Below are 23833 nucleotides of genomic sequence, written 5' to 3' on the forward strand. Positions count from 1 at the left end.
CATTAAGTCCACTAACCCTTTGACAGTGTCCACTAAACTGTGTTATCATCTGAAGGTTTTTTCCAAATAACCAATGCAGGCTACAAAATTACGTATGGGCAGGGATACAGAATAGACTGATGTAACTGGAAGCGTATTGTACGGCTACACCCAATCACAGCTCACCTCTCCCTCTTGTTACCACACACGTGTTTGTTGCATTATCATAGAAAGCATCCACAATATCTGACTCAGTCATTGAATGCTACTCCTTAATTTGGTTATGAATCTGTTAGGCCTGACTAACAAGACACAAGAGCCCAAGCATTGAAGAGATGTGCAATCATAGCAAACTTAAATTGTGAGACCCGGGTGTGGTCTGCTTCTTCGTATATACTTGTGGATTCTGGAGTGTGGAAATATTCTGGGGCATGTATTCTGTGACCATGAGCCATCTTGTTGTCTTACCACTATCAGAATCCTAGTGAGGAGAATGGAGCTGTGGATCTCAAACGACATTTCACACAAGCATCCTCTTCCCTCTCTAAACTTCTGATGAAGCCAAGGCCAATCTTTCTATCCCAATCCTTTCCTAGGTAAGTTTTCACATGAAACATTTGTATTCTAATTCCTTGGGGAGGGGCTCAATGGGTCCTATCTTGTTTCCAGGTCAATGAGCTGTAGACTGGACTTGGAGGCCATACAGATGAGGGTACAGAATGGGTTCAAATTCTCATGTACCTCCTCTGTGTCAGGACTGAGAAGGAAAAATATTCCAAGGAGCCAACATTACAAGGAGGCATTGGCTAAACCAAATACTTTATTATTTGAGGAAGAAAAGGCCAGATTACAAAACCTTTATACTTAAGACCACGCCAAAGTCTTCCAAGGACTTCCATAACTGTTAGGTTCAACCATGTAAAGCCGCCATCTTGGCTGACAAAACTCAGGCTAAACTGGGCAATTTCACGTGGCTCAACTGCATATAAACTGAGTGATGGCTAAGCTTTTACAAAAGCATGTCCCCAGTCCCACGTCTGTTCATATTATAGACACATGTCCCAGGGACACACAGGCCCCTTTGAAAGGCATCCTTTGCTTATTTCTGGGCTTGCAGGCTAGGACTCCCAGGACTGGCACAGCAGGTACCCAGATGGTCTTGTGTCCATTGCGAGGTCTCTCTATCAGTATCACCTGCTGGCCCCGAGGCCACTCTGCTGGCAAGTGGCGAAGCCTGGAGGAAGGTGTGCGGCATCATGGTGAGCTCCTCACCAGATAAAAACATCACACAAACCGCTTCACACCTTTTCCCATCTTGCTTGCCCTGTCTGTGCTTCTGGGTATCCATGGCCAAGGAAACAAGAGGAGCAAACTCTCTGAGGACACAGAGCAGGAAGAAGAACATGCAACCCAGATGGTAAGACACATGGCAGGCCAGCGAGATAGGGAGCGCCATGCTTCATTTAAGGTCAAGGCCATGGAAGATCCCCTCCCGGCGTCCTCAGCACTGCCCAGCACAGTTCCCTTAACACGAGCTAAGATAAAAATAAAGCTTTCGTACAAATTACATTTTTTTTCCAGTGAGTTACTTTTGCAGTAAAAATAGCTGCTACATAAATCCCTTCTGATCTCTGAAAAGGAGTCATATATTTCCAAAAATAGGCTTCTTTTTGGAGCCACACAGAACACCCTGGGGCGAAGGAAGGAAACGGCTGGCTGGGGGGAGGGGGAGATGCCTGGAAAACACCGTTACGCCAAAAAATAAAATACATTTGTGTATAAACCGTCTTAAGGCATGCAGAGAAGTGGAAAACATGTGCCATTTGTCAAGAAAAATACTGCTTTTCAGCTCTTACTTTACAGCCCAGGAGGAAGTGGAGAGGCCTGAGGCACCCTCAAATAATAACATTAGATTTCTTATAAAAAAAAAATCCCAATATACAAAGTTCTGGCCAGATAATGAGCAAGCCAGAACCAAAACAACAACGACAACAAAAATAAAAATCAGGGGTCATTCCTCGGACCCCATTCCTGTTGGAAAATCAAATGAAAACAGTATATCACGATTCTCTCAGTCGGCCCCTGAGAGACTAAACCTCTGTAAAAGGACATTCCTATCTATGCGCTAGTGAAAAAAAAAAAAAAAAAAAAGAAAGATAACCTAGCAGGTATCACATTCTTTCAAACAGTGATAATTACTTTAAATACAATATACAATTTCTGTTAAATAGAACTGTTGGCGGATTCGACATTACATAAGATACAATAATATGTACAAACTGACTTCTGAACCGGAGCAATCGCTGTGCTCCACCGCCTGCCTAGCCCGCTCTCAAGAGGAGGTGGCTCTTGCATTTGCTACTCCTGGTGGCAAAACGCCAAAGGAAAAACAATGTTTTTCAATGTCTCTGCGTCCACCACACGCTGGCTCCCTGGAGCACCTCAAACAGCCGCGAGGATTGTGATAAACACACAGCCTGGGTGCTCCGGTGGCTCCCCAGAGCGTCTTCCCTTCCAGGTCTCGCTAAGGACAGAGAGGCCATGCCCCCTCCACCACTGGGGAGTTGGCCTTGTGGAAGAGGCAAGGGATGAAAGAAGGCCACTGTTGCTTGGCAACTCCCAGAGGGGTCCCATCCTGCCCTCCTATGGGTCTTTGGAGCAGTGGGTCAGGACGGACTTCCCACTCAGTCCCCGGGCCCCGGGGCCAGCTCAGGTCGTCCCAGGGACTTCAGTCTTCTGTATCAGGCTGGACACCCAGGATGGCATGCAGTTCCTCGGGGCTGAACCCCAGCAAGTTCTGCAGGTCACATACGAAGCGGTACACGTAGCGTTTCCCTGACGTCTTGTGGATGATGTTTTTGTCATAGTAGTAGCGCAGGCCCCGGCTCAGCTTCTCATAGTTCATCTTTGGTTTGTTTTTCCTCTTTCCCCACCGGCGAGCCACCTTTGGGAAGACAGAAAGGTCAGAGTCACCGGGGTCCACTCTTGAGCCATGACTGGCTGCCCTGGCCATGGATGCTCACTCTAGAGACCCTAGGTCACAGGGACTTGTCCGGGTCGCTTTAAATGTGCGCAGAGGCTTCACTGGACAGGGGTCAGTGATGACGCTGTCTCTGCCCCCAGCCCCAGCTCAGCAAAGCCTCCTGGGCCAGCCATTTGGAACCAGGAGTCCCTCACACAGGGACAAGTGCTGTCAGTCACCCTCCATAACTCTTATTCCAACACCCACCCCCCCCCCCTTTAAAATGCCAGAGGCTCGCGTATCCCAGACTGGCCACTCATCCTCCAGCCTCCACTTCCACGCTCTGACGACAGACAGGCATGAGCCATCACACCTGGTTTATGTGGGGCTGGGGATGGAAGCCGCAGCTGTGAGCAAGCTAGGCAGCCACTCTGCCAACTGAGACACATTTGAAGTCATGTGACGGCTGATGCGCCTATCCTGGCCCGTGAGACATGCTTATTTCCCTAGACGCGGAGAGGGCGACAGATTACATTACTTATATCGCTGGCATCATGCCTACCAAAGCTGTCTCCCGCAGAGGGCCCCAGGGCCAGCCCTGAAGGCTGCCTGGCTGCTATGTGCCCTGTCCAACTTGGGACAAAGGGGAACTCCCTCCAGAACTTACTGAAGGTAACCAGCCTCCAACAGACAGTGTCCACAAAGGGAGGGCACTGCCCATAGGACACCAGGCCCGTGCATCAACAAGACCGTGGCTTCAGTTCACCTATCCCCAGAGCCAGGGAACTTGTGGTCAGGGGAGGGTTCTTACTGGCTCTGTTGACTGACTTCCCTTGTGCCCAGGGTCACCTTTAGAGCCCAAGGTGATGGACTGGGGTTGAGTGTGCAAGTGGCCATACCTCATCAGGGTCAGCAAGCTTGAACTCCCATCCATCTCCTGTCCAACTGATGAATGATTGACAGGACTTATCAGAGAGCAGCTCCAGAAGAAACTGCCACAGCTGGATTGGTCCACTTCCTGGGGACAAAGAGAGGCAGGTTACTGACCCTCCCAGTGACCAGGCTGTCTTGAGAACATGGACCCCACCGGGCATTGTTGTGATGAGCAGCTGGGGCTTCAGGGAAATACTTTAATGTGCAGAAGCCACAGTGGCCTCCCCTTCCTCCAGCAGGATGGCTGAGGCATGGCTCTTCCTAGGCTGCTGTGATTGTTCCCCCAGGAGGAGGATTCAGGGCTAGCAATCACCATCAGCACCAATCCTCCTGTTGTTTAATGCTTTCTAGTAAAGAACCTTAGATGTTTATTTCTATAAACACCCAGCAGGGCTGGGGTGGACACTCAAGGATCATTTCATGACAGGCATGGCTCTCAGGACCACAGCAAACTTTCGTGGGGTACATAAACACACCCATGGGGTGACCTGTACTGGCAACCATCTATCTCCGCTCCGCGGGAACTCAGAAGCACCCCCTTGAGAGGGACCCTGGCTGCAGTGCTGTCTTTCTTAAGGATGTACTCAGGACAGCGACTTTTCCTGGGTCCCCATCACAGTCTAGGGAAGCTGAGGTCACCTTGCCTGCAAACAGGAAAAGGCTTTGGGGAAGCTCGGAAAGACCTCGGACGGAACCAGACTGAGCCTACTCACTTCAACGGCCACTAGGGCCACCTCTGAACTGACTCTCCACTTGGGTTACCACACTACCCACGGTAACACCACTGGCCACAGGCTAGACGACACATGGTCCTCTACCATCACCACCCAGGCAGACACTCCTAATGCTGTGCAGTTTCCTTAGCTGTCCTCGGGTTCCCAGGTATCCAAAGGCCTAAGGGTCAAACCCCTTTGTGAGTCTTTATACATAGACATAGCCATTTGACAATGAAAAAAAAAATCTACACATTCTCACTTTCATCTTATATTTTTAAAATTAATTTTTTTAAATCCACGGTGGCTTCTTAAGGCCAGCATATGAAAAGATATGAAAAGAGGTCTATTTAAAGGCCTCTGAAGTGGTGAAAAATGAACATTCTTGGTATTTTTGCCCCAGTTTTGAAACTGTCTGGTTCTAAAAACAGCTTTAAGACTCTTTCTCTGTCTAGAAGAGCTCTCCCCTTCTCTGGGATGGTTTTGGAGGCCAAGGGAGAGGTAAATAGTGCCGGTAAGCCATGAGCCAGCTCCCGCCCTTCCCCAGGCCAGTTTACATTCCTCGAGATCCAGAGTGTGAGTCAGAGCCAGGACTAGTCTGTCCGTCTGTCCCCTCTCCTACCTCTCCACCTCCTGTTCCAGGGAGAGGGTGTGACCTGCTATCTTCTCCCACCCCGAGACCCGATCATGAAAACTCCTGCAAGCCTGGCCTCGTGGGACTTGGATACAGGGAGCCTCTGAGTGCGGAAGATTGTCACGGCAGCCACACAGGAGCTGGCTGGGACCCTGAGTGCACACTCACCGGTGAAGCCAGCCAGCACTGCCGCAGGAATAACTGGTTTGCCTTGCTCGACGGGGTCACTCCTCTCTTGGATGTAATCTTTGAAGGACATGGTTGGTTTGCTGAGGCACAGTGGCTGGCTACAGTCCTCCTCAAAGCTCTCGAAGGACGGTACCCGCTGCACATCCAGTAGAGACGACTGGCTGTTCCAGGAGCGCAGCAGTGAGTCGGAGCTCTCGAAGCTGTCCGCACCGTTCTCTGTGGAGTCATGGTCCTTGGCTTTCCCTGGTGACAGCAACCAAACACATGCTGAGACCTCCTCTGAGACGTGAGAGGCCTGGGCCCCTGGATCACCAATTCAGGTGCATCTGGGTACCAATCCCTGCAACACTGTCAGCGAGCCCCAGAACGATATACACACCAGGTACCGCATCACCCAGACCCTTCCAAGCACTCTTCAACAAAGGTGCTAACTTCTTAGGACACCTTCCTCCAACAGAAGCATGGATAAAATGTAGAACACTATATAGCCATGAAAAATGCTAAGTCACAATGGCTGGTAAAAGACAAACCCCGAAGAAGAAGCTAGCAGGGGCCCATCCGCGTGGATGGCTGTAACACAGGTGTACACAGCTGTCTTAATTCAACCAGATGGACACCCTGAGATGTGTGGACCGTGTCTGCTATACCCTTAAACAGGAATCTGACACATTCCTGTGTCCCAACAGAGTAACTCCACTGTGAGGAAATTAGCTTAAGGCTGTTAAGCTATTCAGTATTGCTCACTGGATACCTACAGAACCCGGCTCAAACAGGTTGTACTTTATTGGAAAGCCACATGGAAGATGACCCTGTCTTTTAACCTTCTGTGGCGGCAGAAGACAGAATGCCCTTAACCAAGCGTCTCTCATACTGACAGCTTCCAGGACAAACCAACAACAACCTTACGCTAGAACGTTCTCTTACCAGAGCTGTTGGCGAGCAAATTCAAGTTGCCAGCAGGGAAGTCCTGGCCGATGGAGCAGTAATTGACACTGACGGTATTGAGCCGAGACTTTGGCAACATCTGGAACTCCTGCTCAGAGCCGAGAGCGGCAGGTGTCGCCGATGGCGGGCACATGCTGTCCAGGAGGCTGTCTTTGGGGTAGTTCTGTGTCTGCATTCCATACGGAGCCTGTTCCATGCCAAAGCCTGAACACAAGGATGGGATGGATGGCAGAGTTGTTAAAGCCAACATCACGACAGCTAGCCCCACACCTGACCCTGTGAGCCACCTACAGGAGACCCTGTTTTGAGACAGGTGTCTCCATTCAGAGCACGGCAACTGTCTTGCTATACTACATTAGCATCTCCTGACTTCTTTTTTCCTCTTTATGGTTAAAGTGGCCTTGAGCAGTGTTGACTCCTAGAGATTATATGAGCCTCTTAAGCAAGGCTAAGTTTTCCTGTGGCCACATGAAAAACGCAAGAAGCAGGTGAAGTTAATTTTCCACTTGAACTGGTCAGCATATCAGTGGTCACCTCAATATATAAACAGTATCCTAACTCATCAAGGAATAGTTTATATTCTTGGTTTCATTTTACGACCTCTGAGTTAGTCTAGATGAGTCAGAGTCTTAGACTGTCTTTACGCATTTCACATGGATCTACCATGTTGCAGCTACTTAGGCGAGCGATTTCCATGTGTAACCACCACAGGAAGAGGGCTGGGCTACCCGAGGGGCTTGAAAGGCGAAAACCAGAGCTTTTAGGAAAAGGTCACCTGACTGACCTAATGTATTGCTGCTAATCCAATGAGGGACCGCATTGAGGTGTGAGTTTTCTTCATATTGGTCTTCTGTCTTTTCTTGGTTCTCTGAAAAACAGACGCAGAAGACATGAAACCCAGTTTAAAGACTCCGCAAGAACTGCAGTACTTCCACGCTCCTGTTTTATGGATATTGGAATGACCTTGCCCACTTGATTTCAACACCCTTATGTGTCTTTTTTTTAATTACAATATATTTTTCTAATAATCTGGGATAAGTTTTCCAAAATCGATGACGCCACTGTCTAGGAAGGTCCAGTTTGTGTATCCATTTCACGCCTATGTTTATAAAAAACCATCTGTTGTTGGGCTAGGAAACAGTGGGTGAAGGAAATGGACTCGGTGCCTGCCCCCGAGAGGCTGAACATCCTCTGTAAGTTAGTCTGGGGTGTCGTGAGGTCCACAGGGCAAGCAGTCCGTGTTCTGTGGAAGGACCCTTACGAGGAACACGCCATCACAAACCCCATCCCGTGAAGCCATGCTACACAAATGCACACGCTGAACAGACCTGTCATATAAATGACTGCCCAGAGACACGCTGGGTGAGACCAGTCCATGTTCCCCAAGAATCAGGGCTTCTTTAAAGTCAGTTTCCTCGGCTCTAGGAAGCAATAACTAAACCAGCCTGGCAACAGAACCCAAATGAGATTCTGAGTTTATACGTTGAAAGCAGATGTGTTTACCTAAGACGCCAACCATTTTTCTGACTCTTTTGGCTTTTTAAATAAAGAACTGTCCCTCATTTAAACCCAGGTATCTTTTAAGCAGGTTCGGTGATCTTTGAGTTCTGAGACAAGAGTGCCTCTAGTCTCGATGAGATTCCTGAGTTCAGGGCTTTTTCTCAACATTTCAGTGTGTATACGAGTTGATCAGTTACGGTGTGAGCTCCAAAATCCTCAGTGGACTACAGCAAGTTTTCTACAAAATCCACAACGACCTGTGTACGCCACCTTACATTCAAGCAACGCTGTCTCTCTTGGCTCTTCCAGTGAGCTCACCCACCCGGCACTCTGGCTGGCCTACATAGCCAAGGTGCTCTGAGTTGGCACAACCAGCGCAGCCTGGCAGCAACCGGCAATTTGGTGACTCAGGCTATTGCCTCGTGGCTACACCTGGTACAGACAGCACACACACTTCCCTCCGTGGAATGAAGACCCAATCAGCACCTCCCCGTTTGACTCGCTTGGGGGTGTTTTGAAGCAATGGACTCTGACCACTGGGCAGCCTGAGGTGGAAGGGCACGCCTTCCTTTATCTGGGTCCCCGCCTCCCCAAGTCCAGCCTTACCTTTGATCATCTGCTCCAGATGTTCCCAGAGGATGTCACCAACAAAGTCGGGTGCCAGCTCCAGAAAACGCTCCTTGCCGAGGTTACACAGCATCTGGCCATTCATGCCAAACCGTTGCAGGTTCACGTTCACCAGGCTGAACTCGTTGGTGGCCCAGAGTAGCCACTGACACACCTGCTGCTCGCTCCAGAGCCAGGGGTCTGTGTAGGGAGGGTGAGAAAGGACAATGCGGGTGAACAGCCAGGAGGCAGGGAGGCAGCTCCAAACCCACAAAATGATGAGACGTCACCATGCGGCGACCCAGGCATGTTCTAAGACACCAGTGACACTTGGCGTTTGATGAGTGCAGGATAGGGGTGCAGCAGGCCACAGGCCATTGCAGGTACACTCTTCCTACATTCTTCCTACCAAGAGCATCCTAAAGGCAGACCCAGCCAAACCATTCCACCCCTGTCTTCCGGGGACTCCCCAGCCTCCAAGTCCAGCACTTACTTTTGGGAATGCCAAGACGCCGCTGCTCCTTGTGGAAGCCACTGAAGGTGGCTTTTAAGGCTTGGCTCATCACCGCCTTGCTGCAGGGCGTGAGTAAAGGCAGTTCGCAGGTGGCTGAGTCTAGACAGAGAACACAGGGATGTCAAGACCAGGGTGGCAATGTCAACAGAAGCTTAGGATAAGCCCCGGTCTTCTGAGAACTGTGATCACAAATCTAGAACGAATTCCTTAACGGCATACAGCTGTGGGGCTGGGGTGTAACTCGATGCTTGCATTCACCTAGCATGCAGCAGGCCTGAGTTCCATACCCAGTATTACCAAAAAAAAAAAAAAAAAAAAACCACCACCAACAACAAAAAAAAAACCTCCAAAAGCAACAAGGAAAGATTTTTTTAAAAAAAAATGAGTTTGGTGGTACAGAGCTGTAATTCCAGCATTTGGGAGACGGACACAGGAGGAAAATGAGAGTATCTGAGCTACATAGTGAGTTCCGAGCCAGCCTGGCAAAGTACCCGGTGTGTGTGTGTGTGTGTGTGTGTGTGTGTCAAACTTTTAAAATAAAAATCGAGTATTTTTTTTTCAAAGCTTTATAAAGCAAGGACACACTGACACCACCTCTACATAAATCATATTTAAACACTTTAAATTGTATGGATTTTGTTCAGAAGGCTTCAGATGTGTCCAACCTTGCAGCCTGGGTCCTGTACATAGTCAAGGACAGCTAGGAACACAGCATAAAACTGTCAGAAGTATTCAGAACATGAGATTTTACTTTTTTGGTAACTTTCATATGGCTCTTGAGTGTGGCCTTTGCAGAAGATAGTGCATACGGCAATGCTGCAAGTGGGACAGTCCCTGGCCGCCTTCCGTGGCTGGGAGTGTTCAATGTGGGAGCTGTGTCCATCAAGCTGAGCAGACAGCCAAGGAAACTGGGCAAGCTGGGCTCAGACAGCACTCTGCACTGTGAAACAGGCACGCCCTTAACATCTTTGAAAAAAAGTCTTCTCTGGCGCTCTCAGAAATTTCAGGAACGACAAGGGATGGCCAGACGACCCCGTGCTTACGGAAGCACAAGTGCTTTGACAGATCTTTCTGGGCCGTGTTTTCCAGCACCCACTTCATATGACACATCAGTCTGGAATGTGTCCAGCCAATAACTCTATGAAGTAATCGGAGAGACGTATTGGACATGCTAGCCCTTTGAGAAGAGCAAAGGACGGCAGTGAGAACTACTACCAGAATACAAAGGGTTAAGATGAGCAAGAGTAGTTTGTGGTCTCAAAACTCAAAGGGAAAGGGTGTGTGTGTGTGTGTGTGTGTCTTAACTAGAAATGTGAACTGAGCATTAGAAGCTGGGTCACATTTCAACGTCCACTACCTGCTATAAGAAGACGACATCAGGGAGATGAGGAAGTGTTTGAAAACAGTTCAAGTGGGGTTCCCAGAGTTCCTTAATTCACAGGGGGCACCGTGTGAGGAATCCTTAGTTCACAGGGGGCACCGTGTGAGGAATGACGGTTTACTCACACAGGAGGAAAGCTGCCTTCTCCCAGGCCCTCGGAGAAGACTTCTATCAGACCGTCTACACCCAACCTATCAGCATTTCTGGCTGCGGAATGATCTGTCTTTGCTAACTGATCATGCCTTTATTAACCCAGCTACTGAGGGAAGCCGTGCACCCTCTCCGCTAGGTTAGGAGGAACACATTACCGTGGGAGACAGAATCCAAGCCCGTGGGCACTTCTTGGAGTGTCTGCTCTTCACTGAGAGAGGGGAACATGGCAAACAGAGAACCGTCAAAGGTGTCAAAGGCTGGCTGGCGCTGCAAAACACAGGGACGAGAAAGAGATGTAGCATGAACTCATTTGATGATATGCTTTCTTAGTGATCCACAGTAACCTTACGACAGGTCCCGATGACATCAGCTGTTCTAAAGCAACACCGGCCGGTGGCCTCTCGGTGCTGGCAGCACGCTTCCTCTGAAGTTCAAAGTAATCCAAACAATCCTATCTCACCCTAGATTCTTTAATTAATAGGACAGGGTCAGATGGCCTGGGAGGTTCTTTCAGCGGCATAGCCAACTTAAATTAATAAAGTAAGCACAGTGAAAAGCAGCAGAACCTTAGGACCACACTGAGAGGGTCTTCAAAGAAGATCAGCCCCCAGCTTGCCAGACCGGGCGTATAGGCAAAGAAAAAGCAAATACACTTCAAACAAAAATGGAAGGCTGGAAGGACCTGGGGAGCTGAAGCAATAGTAAGCTGCTCTTATCTTTGGACAGTTACTTTGAAGTATCTACCACTTTAAGTGAAATGAGGGAAGCCCTTCAGCACTCCAGTGGCTCAGATAACAGTAATCTGTGAAAAATAATAAAGCCCTTAATGTTTTCCATGATAAAATTAAAAAAAGACTATAGAAAAGAAACTTCAAACCAACTACAGAGAGACTTTCCAAAGCATCTTTCAGGAAGCATCGGGTACACACGTAAAGACAAGCCCTGGAAACCATCGATGGCTACATGATCTCACTCACACAGCATTTATGAAAAACAGCAGCCCTGCATGGGAGGGGCACGAATAAGCACCCAACCAGGGTGACCCATCCCTCTCCGGCTCGTTTAGGAAACGTGAAGAAAAGTTCCATTTCCCAACATAATCTGGAAATCCCACATCGTGTGTAACACGATGACCCGTGTGTTGCATCATGGGCAAATAAATGTGTAACACATTTACAAATAAAATCAGCTCAGCGCTGTGCCTTCATTTCAGAAATGCAGAAGAGCGAAGGATGTGTTGCACAAGAGGGCAGGCTCCCAGCCCCAGCCCTCAATCTCCAAGCCCCCAAGCCCCAAGCCCCCAAGATGCCAACAACCTAGGCAGGCAGGCAACAGGACTTATCAGGGACTTTACGAGGGGTTGACTTTGGTGAAATATTAAATAGATGTCTAACAAAAAACTGCCCCCTCCCAAATATTGCCCGGGCCTCTAGGAAGTATCTTTCTGGAAGTTCTTTTTTTAAAACCAGGAAGTCCCAGAACAATGCAAAGCCTTGCTACGCATTTCAACATAGTCTCTGGCGAATGCCTTCTCCGAATCCGGACATCAGCAAGTTCTTTCCGTTGACGGAAGGGCTTTTTCTGAGGGGCGTAGGTGGCCTCAGCTCTGCCACATTTCCTTGTGCCTTTTATGCCGTGCTGAAGACACATGACCGAATCAAACAAGAAAGCGCATCACTGTAATGGGTGCCAGGCTCTGCCCTTGGAGCCTGCACCAGACACATAACTTAAAAAAGGTTTAGGGAGCTGGGGAAATGGCTCAGCAGAAAAAGCATTTGCTGGGCAAGCTGGGGGACATGACTCGGGATCCCCAGAACCCACATGAGGCTGGACAAGGGACCCTGTCTGTCAGCTCAGTGTGCTAGGAAGAGGGGCAGCAGACAGGACAGTCCCCAGAAGCTCGGGACCAGAAGCTTCTGTGTACAAGGCAGAGGACAAGAGACCCTGCCTCAAATAAGGGGAAGGCAAGAACCAGCACTAGCGACTGTCCTGTGGTTTTGTAATCCTAGCACTAGGAGAGCAGAGACAGGAGGCTCCTGGAGCCTGACAGCTAGCCACTCTTGCCTAGCAGGTGAGGAACAGGTTCAGTGAGAGAGGCTGTCTCAAAAAATAAAGTGGAGGGTAACAGAGAAAGACACTCATTGCTGGCTTCTTCACTACACATGCATGCACATGTGCACACACACAACACTCACGAAATTACCAGCTCAGGCTGCGAGAGTGTCCCATCGGCGTGACATGAAAAGTGTTGACTCAGGGGAGCCAGATCTTGCATCTTTAATCTGTTTGGGGTTTGTATAAACAGGTCTGCTGCCGCTGCACCAGAGAGAACCTGGCGGGTACAGCCCGTCCTGATGGAAACCTCACAGCTCTTTCATTTCAGTCTGTAAACCGAATTCCTTCTGGGAACGGAGAGCTGGATCAGTGGGTAAAGTGGGCAGAACTTGGTGCCAGGCCTGGCGACTGGAGTTTGATTCCCCAGGGCCTACACGGAAGGAAGAAGGGGAGCACTGGCTCCCACAAACTGTCCCCTGACCTCGACATGTATATCACAGTATGTGCACACGGGAGAAAATGGATGGAAACAAGTTAAAAAATTAATTAGCCTCTTTGATCAGTCACGAAAACTCCTGAGCGCATAAAAAAGGTGGTGGACACAGCCTTTCCAGCTGTTTTCCAGAATTGTGGGCCTTGTTTTCCCAGTCTGAAGGGAGCCTCATGAATGGCCTGTAGCGGCCACCTCATCCACAAATGAACCCCTTTCATATCTTGGGGGACAGGTACAAAAAGCATCATGATATCCATTTTACAGTGCAGAAAACTAAGGCTCGGAGAGAGTAAACCATGTCCCTAGAGCCACACAGATAAGATATTTCAAACCTGGGGCCAGAACTAGTTTTGTTTTTTTTGTTTTTTGTTTTTTTTTGTTTTTTTTTTTTTCTGGAACACAGTTCAACATAGGTTTTTCCCTCTTATTAATGGAACTTCCAAAATTGTCAAGAAAATTTAATTAAGACGCACACACCTTGAGTGTCCCTCGAAAACCGTTAGCGACAGGGGCCACTTGGTCCATGTTCTTGATTGCAAAATCATTCATCTTGAATAAAAGCAAAAGAGAGAAGAGTCAGAGAGGTTAGCACTGAAGCACACTTGAAAGGTGACGCTGGCGGCAGCATAGAGCTTCAGGTGGCGGGAGTCCGGCGCCTGGATGGGGAACCATTATTTAAGAGGGCTCTAGATGAAGTAGCTCTCAAAGAGAACACGCGAGGGTCTCCACAGAGTTCCACTTAGGTACGAGACTCCAGGGGCTGCTCCCACACCCTGGGTTAGCTGAGCAAGGAGGTTGTGCCCTGAGTCCCAGCTACACAGTTATGGGCAGCTGAGATGACAGCTTGGGTCAAGCTAGGCAGGGCCACAAGACGCCGCCTCCTGTCTGCACAGAGCAGTCATTTCAACCTGGGCACCCAGTGGGAGACATGCACGCGGGGGGAGGGGGGTCACCTGCCTTGGAAGCTCCCATGGGCGTCAAACCAGACCACCTCCTCCCCACCATTCTTCTCAGAGCCATGCAGAGGCACGTGGTCCTGGGTCACATGGCCCTTGTCACCGCAAATCCTCTGAGTGTGTGATCTCAGAACTATTCTGCTTTGTGTGCACAGTTTTATGTGCACAGTTTTGCATTTCCCCAAGAAGCTAGGCCTTGCTTTAATTAGAGGGGCTTATTCCAGAGCTGGACTGACCACCAGATGGCCATTGTGGCTACTGGCATTGGACAAGGCACCTGTGGAGGGAGACCAGCTGGCAGCGAGGGTACATGTGAGATCTTAAGAACTAGAGGGAAAAGGAAAGAGTCTCAATACCTTGAATATTTACTTTGTGCTTATATAATGTTCTGAATACATTAGGTTTACTGAATATAGTAAAATCAATTTGACCTGCTAAGATGGTTTTGAGCACGTTGAAGAGAAAACCAAAAATGTGACTTGCAGTGGGCTGAAATTTTTTTTTCTGGGTCGGCCAAGAAGGCAAGGAAGGCCTTCTTCGTCGGTCCCCTCCACGTGGTAAACAGAGCCGCAGAACCTCCTTTCCACCCACCAAGGATCAGCAACTGCCAGCAGACCCCCACCCCCGCGGCTCCAGGTCACAGAAGAGACACCTTCAGCAGCCTTGGTGCCACCCCAGGGTTACACTTGCTCTCCTGTATGTGTGCCCACCTGTTAAACACTCACTAAGACGAGTGTGTAATTGACAGCGCTCACTAGAGGCAGCAGCTAGCACAGTCTTGAAGAATTATTTAGCTTGCATTGTTCTTTCTTGTGTCCTCTTTATTTATAGTCAACATTATGGTCAGTGCAGATGTCTTAACAGGTTCCTGCTAAACACACTCATGTGCATGTGCCGAGATGCACGTGTGCACACGTGCACACACGCACACCTTGATAAAAGGCAACAAGGGCAGAAAGGGGCCCTGGGGAAGGTTGCTGGGAGCTCAGATATGCAGATTTGAGTTCAAGTAGCTCAGGAAAGCCCAGGAAGGAGCCGGGAAGGAACAATAGTTCTGGAAGAAGTCAGGGTAGGGGCTGCCCAGTCTTCACAGTGGGCACATTTGCTCAGATTCTCCCTTCGTATATTATCTCAGCTACACTCACAAAAGGATTCACTATTCCCTACAATGCCAACACGACAGAGTGTGAATGAAGCCCCAAGTCCCACCTCCTCAATTCTCCTGTGTCCAGGTTCCTTACTCTGAGGCAACTGAGGCCCATGATATTGAGTCACTGGCCTGGGGACACCCTCCTCCTGGGGTGTCTATGGAGATTGCACATCAGGTGAGCAGAGCCTTAAATCCTGACCATGAATGTGGCCCTCCCTGCCACATCCCACCGAAGCAGAGAGCGTATAAATACGATTAAAGCAGGTCTTTTTGTCCCGGTTCTGTGAACTGCTCCACCTGAGAACTTCTTGTAGCCCACTTGGATGGAGTCAGCCCTGGAACCCTTGACTAAACACAAGCCTCAAGCAGAAAACCAATCAGAGTGCCAGAAACGTCCACAGGGTCCCTCCAGGGTCTGCAGGACCAACATGTAGACACTTGCGGGCTTAATTCTGACTTTTAGCTTCCGAGATGAATGGCTGTGGAGGGCGAGGAAGCTCTTCCCCGCCTTTTGTGTACAAACAGGAGGAGAAAAGGGAGGTTCCCACTCCCACATAAAGAGCTGTAATTACCAGCTGCAGAACAGGGTTCCTTTGTTGCCCGGCTTTTAATGAGTTTTGTAAAAAACCCTGTAGAATTAAAGCACTCTACTAAATGGCTTCAGGCAGACACACAGCTAATCAAATTTAAGTTCATTTATCCTACTGAATGTGCGTGCTACCTCCTGGAACAAGTCAAGACTCTAGATAAATCAATTTTCAAGTTTAGACCCTTTGGTACTCAGAAAAGAATAGGAAGATCAGGAGCACACGGTAGAAACGTAATGACTGAGAGTGGCTAACTTTTAAAGCAAGGGTCTCACCGGCAACTGTGCCCTTATAGGAACAGGTAAACACTTACATAAGAGAGCACAGGTTTGTAGTGAGGTAAAACTGGGAAGACCAAACCCTTTTGAAGGTTGGTTTCTTTTCGCTTAGAAAGTGATCAGTTTAGAGAGATGAATGACTAATTCCAGATATGAGAGACTATTTCCCTGTAGGGCGCACGGTGTTCACATTTACTGTACTGTGAGATTACTCAGAATTTTAATAAAAGCTCAACGCTGAGATGTATCTCCCGATCGGCGGCGGTGTGGGCAGGCAGATAAGGCACCAGAGCTTCCACCGCAGGGAGCGAGTCTATCTCTTAACTGGTGAATTAAGCGACTCCCGTCTCCAACCAGGACTGCTCACCGCTTTACTTTCTAAATAAGTAGGGAGTCAACCACTATTTTAAGCTCTGCTGAAATTGAGGGCAGGTTAGCACAAGTCTTACGAGATTAAATAATAAATAAATGAATAAATAAAACAGGTTAAATACACATACAAATGCTTTGGGTTATGTCTTCATTCATATGCTTTAAGGAGAAAAAAAATAAAAGCAACGCAGCCATGCACACCCCCACTTGGACGCTGGCTTCGCAGGGCCCAGGAGGGGTTGGGAGAAGGCGAGAGAGGAAGGGAAGGGTGGGGGGCGCAGACCTGGCCAAGCAGGTGACACGCTCCCGGGGAACCATAGCTTCCCAGGTGTTTCAGGCGCCGGGCACCCCCATATCATCCCAGGCCTAGCGCCTCCCCCACTCAAGTCACTCCGAACCTGGGGCTACCTCGGCCACCCTCTTCGGGTGGCCCAAGCCCCTTTGAGAAACGCAGTCGCGCGCCCTGGGCAGGAACCGCACCAGGCGAGCTCTGGTTTCCCCAAAACAAAAGCGGGCAGCCCACGCCCTGCCCGATGCCCTGGTCCCTCGCCGAGGCCACTGGGTGCGTGAGAACCAGCCGGAGCGACTCTGGGACGCGCGATCGACCGACCGACCTGCTGGAGCAGGGGCCGTCCGCACCGCACCCCACCCCGGGCGGAGTCCCTCCCGCGGACCGACCGTCGCACCGCGCACGGGGCCGCTCTTACCGCGTAGCAGCGGGCAGGGCCGGCCAGAGGGCGGCTGTGAGAGGAGATCGCGGTGATCCCGGCGCGCGAGGCCCGGCGAGGCGAGGGCGTAGGGCCGATCCGGGAGCGCGGGGCCGGGGGCGATGGCGAGGATTGGTGGGGCTCGGTGGTGTCCACTCCGTGCTCAGCTCCGCGGTGGAGGAAGTAACCAGCCCGGTCCCCTGGCCGCGCGCTCTTCTGGAGCTGGGGGAGGGCCGGAGGGGACCGGGGGAGGGGACAGCAAGGGTGACGGGGAGAGCGGGGAGGAGGAGCGAGCTACAGGCCGGCGTGGGAGGAGACCCGTGCTCGGGCAGCGGCGGGTCCACGCTCCTCCCGGGGCCTTGGCTGCGCCCTTGCAGCCCGCTGTCGCCTGCCTGCTGGCCTCTGCTCCTGGGGACCCGACTCGGGCCGTGTGTCCTGGAGGTCCAGCGGGCAGGGCAGAGCCGTCCCCCTGCGTCCCCAGCACAGGGCTGCTCGCAGGTCCAAGCTAGTAGCGCTGGTGGCACTCAGGTTAAGTGGTTGGGCTTCTGCTGTGAAGCCGGCCCTGTGCTTGGAACTACATGTGAATTTTGATTTCTGGTCCTTCCGTCATGAAAAGACTCTTACGTGGGGTTAGGGAGGCGCAAAGTGGGCGGGTGGCCGAGTCGCGAGTGGAAGAGTAAAACGTGGCGTAGCCGCTTGGCTCTGGGAGGCCCCTCCTACTGCCTCGGTAGGGATGGCGCCCCCTAGAGCTGAGCCAAGCCTTAGCGCTAACTTGGTTGAGCACTCAGTAATTCATTAAGCCATTGCTGTTCCTCTTCTACTTTACCCAGTCTAGCAGGGCAACTACATGCCAAGTCCAGAGTGGGTCTCCCAAACGCATGATCAAAACCACCAGCCGTAGGGTAGTTCCCCCTTTTTTTCGGAAAGTGGCTAGTCCATGGTTGGAAACCTGTGCGTTAGCTCTGTAGGCACAGGTATATGTTCAGTATTGAGTAGAAAAGTTTAGCGTAGATATGAAATTGTAGATGTCCAGCTTTGGCAAGGCCATGGGACTGATGACTGGTACATTCCAAAGACAGCCTTACTGGGAGGGAAGCAGAAGGTTCCAGCTTCTCTGGTACTCAGGGTTCCTGGTTTCCATGGCAACCCCCATATGAAGTTATCGGCCAATTGAGTTACTGTTGCAATTGATATTTCTCTCTGGTGTATTGCCTTTTCAGGAGTCAAAGCCCACTCCACTAAGCTAAAACAGCTGTGTTCAGAGGGAATTGATATTTCCTCATGGCTTTTTAGTGTGTATTCAGGCCAGGACTAGAGAACTCAGGTCAAGGAAGAACTCCATAAATGGATGCAGAGTCCCTAGTCCATTACCATGGTCACCGAGGGCCTTCTTGAGCCAAGATGGCGGACCTTTTGTGGCTGCTCCAGCTGAGGGTTGAAAGGCAGCCCTTGGTAACACTGAGCAGAAAGCTACAAAAGAAGTTGTCACGGGAATGTCACGGAGGCACCTGTGTCATTAAACGTTCGTTAGTCACCGAGGGGAACCTGGACTACAATTTATCAGCAGGGTTGAGAACTTGGTAGAGGTAGGCTCTGAATAATAGAATGACAGTCTTTCCTTGGTGAGCATTTTAGGACGCACAACCTGTCGTATACATGAGAAGGAGGGAAGGCATTCACTAAAGCCACCCCAGTCCTCAGAGTTCTTAGGATGTGAAACCTGATCTAAAGCAATAGCAGCTAGAAGCACCAACGGCAGACCCGTGAGTCTCAGAGACTGCAGGCATCTTTATTTTAGGCTTGCCCCTGCCCTCCCCTGGGAAGGAGACCTGGGTTGGCCAAGCAGCTCATAGCCCAGCCTTGATCAGTCATGGGCAGTTGCATGATTAGGGATGTAACGGATACACGTTCACCTTTTCTGTTTCTTTTCCCCCCTTCCTCTTCTTGGGCGGTTTCCTAGTTACTGAAGCCTGGCTGAGCCCTGTGATTATTCATTGGCTATTATAACTCGATTCACAGGGAACCTGGGGCCTTCCTGCAAATTGAATCTAATAAAAGCACACCCCTTCTGCTCTGAGATCAAAAGTCAATGGTGTTAGGAGGAAATGGGAGCCTGGTAGGCTCCTGAGCAGAGGGAGCAGGTGGACTGTGGAGGTGGAGTGTGAGGGCAAACATAACCCTTCGCTGAGCAGAAGGGGAGGCAGAATATGAAATCACATAAATACGAACTACCTAGAGAGTGACATGCAGACAGAGTTCTTTAGGATCTTGGGTGTAATTATGAAATAAAAAATGATTAGCTCACTAAGCTATCCTTTGCAGAAACTGTGAGGCGCTGCCTCCTGGTTTGTGTTTACCTTGTGATCCTAGTCAATAGCACCATCTCGGGGGTGGGGGATTCCCAGTTCCAAGTTAAACATTTAGTGTGAGGTGTACCATTTATTCACTCAGCAAACACAACGTGAGGTGGACAAAGAAGACTGAGGCGGAGTTCCTGCCCCTCAGAGAAGAAAAGGAACACAGAGACTGAAGATCCCACAGAGGGGACCCTTTGAACCCAGAGGGTGGGGCAGCAGAGGCAAATGGCGAGGCCTGGAATGTGTGGAGAGGTAGAATTGCCCCAATTCATGTATGATCTGGAATGTGTCAGGGAGAAGTGCCTGGCCATAAATCCCACTGATGTCTGGTCAAGGCTTTCTAACTCCACTCCTCCCGAACCAGCCCTCTCTCGCCAGTGTGCTGGCCTGTATAGGTACCAGGAATCTGTACGAGGTGGGATCCCACCTAAAGTGTTCCCAAGAAATGCCTGTTGGGTCCTAGGGCTTCTCCAGTGTCAGTGTGGACATCCCTGGGGGGAAACCTTTTCCTGCTGTCCCTCCAGCGTGTTTTCTGCTGGTCTCAGGCCTCTTGTGTCTCTCAGGGCCCTAGGCGTGAACAGACTCCTGGATAGAGCCTGCTGTCCTAACCTCTGAGGGCAGCTGTTGGGCCGCATTGCCTGGGCTCACCCTCACTAAGCCTCCTTCTGGCTACACAGCTGTGGCCCTGGGGGCAAGTTTCTTGGCTTCTCTGGTCTGAATTTCTACCACAGTCCCTTGCTTCCTAGCTCAGAACAAAGGTGGCCACACAGTGGACTGAAAGCAGGGAATAACAATAGCCATTTCCCTGCCTAGGGAGACCCTATGCCTCCCACCTTCTCAGCAAAGAGGGCCAAGAGCAGAGCCTTCAACAGGAGTCATGGCTTCTTTGATTTTCTTGACTTTGGGTAGTTAGAGAGACCAGGGATTGAAATGCTGAATTTCAGAGCTGGAAAACTACGAAGCCAATAAATAAGTTCAATGCCTACATTTACAGAACAGGAAATGGAGGCCTCCGGAGGGGTGGTTCCCTTCTCAGGGCCATTTGATGGCTTTCCCTGCAGGACTGGACCACACTCCTGGCCTCGGCACTGCCCCATGTCCGTCATTCTGTCACCTCTCACAGCTGTTTCCCTTATAAGGCTCTGTTCTGGAAGCTCATCACGGCTCTGAAAATCCACTCTGATATTAACCTGCAGGGCGGTGCGCCTTAGGCATGTCTGAACAGCTGAACTCATAATAAGGACCCATGGTATTTGTAAAATTGATAATCTCTAAATAAATGTGTCTGTTCTGAGTCAGACCTGTGCAGAGAGATGATTTTTCAGTTTTTTTCTCTGAATCAAACATGACTCCTACATTTGCTCTGAGTAACCAGGATCAGTGAACCACAAATAAACTAAGAGTTGGTCATGATTCTGTCCGACCCACTAGCATATGCTTAAAGAAAGTTCAGTCTATGACAATACCCTCAGAGATGAGACAAAGCCTGGATTAAGGTGCGATCTGGATGAAAGACCAAAAGATCAAGGTAACAGGCTTAAGTTGGCATGGGAGGAAATCATTAAGAAAGTGGAATAGTTCAGTTTCAACCCTCCAAAAACCATGTGCTGATGTAGACTGAAGCCGAAGGGGTAAGCTCGGGTGTCTGTTGTGGTCACGGAGAGCTGCTGAGCACACTGGGTAGTTGAGGAGCAGTGGGAACTCACGTCTTCCAGTTCAAGATGAAAGAGATGGCTTCAGAGTCTGGTGATGCCTCTGAGGAATGGTTTTTCAGCGACTGTGAGACTCCCCATGCCCTGGAACACATGTTCTCAGTATCAGCTATTCCAGAATAGCTGAGCTACAGAGTCCGGTTTCCACCATGGCGTAGTTACCTCTGCTCCAGTTGCATGCTGTCTTCAAGTGCAAACCCCATCGTCTGTGCTTCTTATGCTAGTATTTTATTTTTACTGTGTGTATGTGCATGCCCAGAGAGGCCAGAAGAGGGTGTTGGAACCCTTGGAGTTGGAGTTACAGGGAGTTGTGAGCTGCCTGATAGTATGCTGGGAACTGAACCTGGGTCCTCCGGAAGGGCAGTGTGCACTCTTAACTAGTGAGCCATCTCTCCATCCCCAGTGTAGCTGAATTAAATACGACTTTTGCTGCAGTCCAAGTAGGAAGAGGGCCAACCTCCTTTCTTAGCTTTTAATAAAGACGATCAGCAGCCCTTGCCTGCTGGAAGATTCTCACAGAATGCTGGAATTACCTCTAGTCTCCTGGCAAAGAAACGCCCCTTTGGACTGCAGCTCTGCTGTTGCCTGCTTGAAAGTCACAGATTTTGAACAAGAGATCCTTTTTCATTTTGCACTGGGACTCCCAGCTCAGGCCTAGGAGGGACATCTAAGGTGCAGGAAGGCAGCACCTTAGTCACGGCAGTGAGCCTGGTGGTGGCCCCTGCTGCAAAGGCGGTTTTGCTGTTTCCCTCACTCTCTCTCCTTTTTATTGTGGTCAGTTATCCCATGTCTGTTTGGAGGTACATGGGAAGCAGCTGGTCTATGATGATGGTTGAACTGTGTGGGGTGTTTAACACCACGGTCCCCTTCTTGGACTAGCCTGAGTTGGTGAGGAAGAAGCAAGACCACGGTGACAACCCATTGGGAGCCACACTCCAGCCCCTTATGTCCCATCCCAGCCCCTAAGCCTACTCCTTCCTGGCAGAATGGGGGGTAGCAGAGCCTCCTCCAGACACTTGGCCACTCCAAAATAGCTGGGCTGTATGTCGGGAGAGACAATGGCAGCCCTCTCCCGGCAAGGAGCCCGAGCATATGTGCTTCTCAGTAGCAAGCACGATGGCTAAACTTAGCGAGTATGCCTCTCCCGTTCTTCATTTCCATCCCACCCTTGGTGTTTGTGTCGGAAGGAATGAACTATTTCCCTGCCAAGAACCACCTGCTGTACTCTAGTGGGGGGAAAAAGCAAGCATTTGACATTTAGAGAATGACTTTCCAAAAGAACTTGTGAATTTGAATTCTTCTAGAGACTTCTAACAGAGGGGCTGTGTCATGTCGGCTCAGCCCTTCTTGAGCTGAGCCTTCTAGTAGCTCTCTCATACCTCAGAGGAAAAGCCAGAGCCCCGTGGGATGCCACGACACCTGGCTGTCCATGGGCCTCCTCCATGGCTCCCTTTGGCTCATGTCTTCACAGTGCTTCTTCTCCCGACTCTGGGCTGTTTTACTGGCCTCAGTACAACCCCCAACTGTCAGGCAGGAGACTTCCAATTGAGCTGTTTTCTTCCAAGACTCCACACCTTGAGTTCCCTCTCAACTCAACCTTAGCTAAACTAAGAAGCAACCTGGAGAGCTTCCCTGACAGTCAGGGACACTTTTCAACTTACTTGGCTACGACATGTAGATTTACTTGTTTTTCTTAAACCCCAGTGTTATTTAATGTCCTTTATAGTTTAAGCTGTTGGTTTTGCCATGCAGGAGATGGGCCCTTGCCTCTGCTAAGGAAGTGTTCTTTTATTACATTTCTTAGTCCTTTAATTCATCATTTTACCTTGTTAATTAATTCTTTGTCTACTCCACTAAGGTCAGAATTGTATCTGGTTTGGCATTACCTTTCTGTGGTGCTTAGAACACTTTCTTGGCATAGCATTTAAGAATTATCTGTGGAATAAATCTCCCCAACTATTCTCAGGATGGCTTTTTGTCACCTTTCAAATGGAGATGTAAGATGTCAGTTGGCAAGCACCGACCTAAATTTCCATCAGTTAAAAAGACACACTGCATCATGCCAGTCAGTCTGTGTTCTCTTGCGACAGCAAGGCATTCGAGACCACGTCATTCATGAAGAATAAACTTTTATTAAGCCCATAGTCGTAGGGGTTGGAAATCTAAGAACATCGCACTGACATTTGGTGAGTTTTGGGGCTTTGTTTGTTTTTAATTCACTTTACATTTGTGTCATTACTAAGGTCATTGTCATGCAAGTGCTTATGGTACCTTGAGCACATTCTGTTATATCCTGTTGTCCTCCTCTTTCTCCTCCCACTATTGGCGTCCAATGTGGGACTCGAACCCACGACCCTGAGATTAAGAGTCCCATGTTCTACAGGGTGGCATCTACGCTCTGTTCGGGCAGAACAGAAGTTTCTGCCTACATGCTCTCTCCCATTTGACGCCTCCCTTTTTCCCTCAAACAGTGTCATATCTGCCTTTATGGCCTCTGTACATACATGACTATATTCTTCATGCAACAGAGCACAGCTGTGATGCCACAGCTACGACAGGCAGGACACATCAGGGCAGCTCTCTCCAGATAAAGCCTCTGATTCCACATGGGTCTCACTTTCATGACCCCATCTAATCCCGAAAACCTCCCCAAGGCC

General features: G+C 49.7%; 1 protein-coding gene across 1 annotated transcript; it reads right to left on the reverse strand.

The window, feature by feature from the left end:
* Positions 1-786: 786 nt before the first annotated feature.
* On the reverse strand, positions 787-17702 carry Ets2 (ETS proto-oncogene 2, transcription factor). Its single transcript, XM_041673025.1, has 10 exons — positions 17108-17702; positions 13535-13606; positions 10665-10776; positions 8955-9074; positions 8462-8662; positions 7140-7223; positions 6335-6559; positions 5390-5653; positions 3841-3959; positions 787-2923 (listed from the first exon to the last, which is right to left on the reverse strand). The coding sequence occupies exons 2-10, from the start codon at positions 13604-13606 to the stop codon at positions 2708-2710; spliced, it is 1413 nt and encodes a 470-aa protein (XP_041528959.1). The 5' UTR covers positions 17108-17702; the 3' UTR covers positions 787-2707.
* Positions 17703-23833: the final 6131 nt, after the last annotated feature.

Source organism: Microtus oregoni, unplaced genomic scaffold, assembly GCF_018167655.1.
Source record: "Microtus oregoni isolate MIOR12 unplaced genomic scaffold, Mior012 000023F_ref0000262, whole genome shotgun sequence".
Classification (NCBI taxonomy): domain Eukaryota; kingdom Metazoa; phylum Chordata; class Mammalia; order Rodentia; family Cricetidae; genus Microtus; species Microtus oregoni.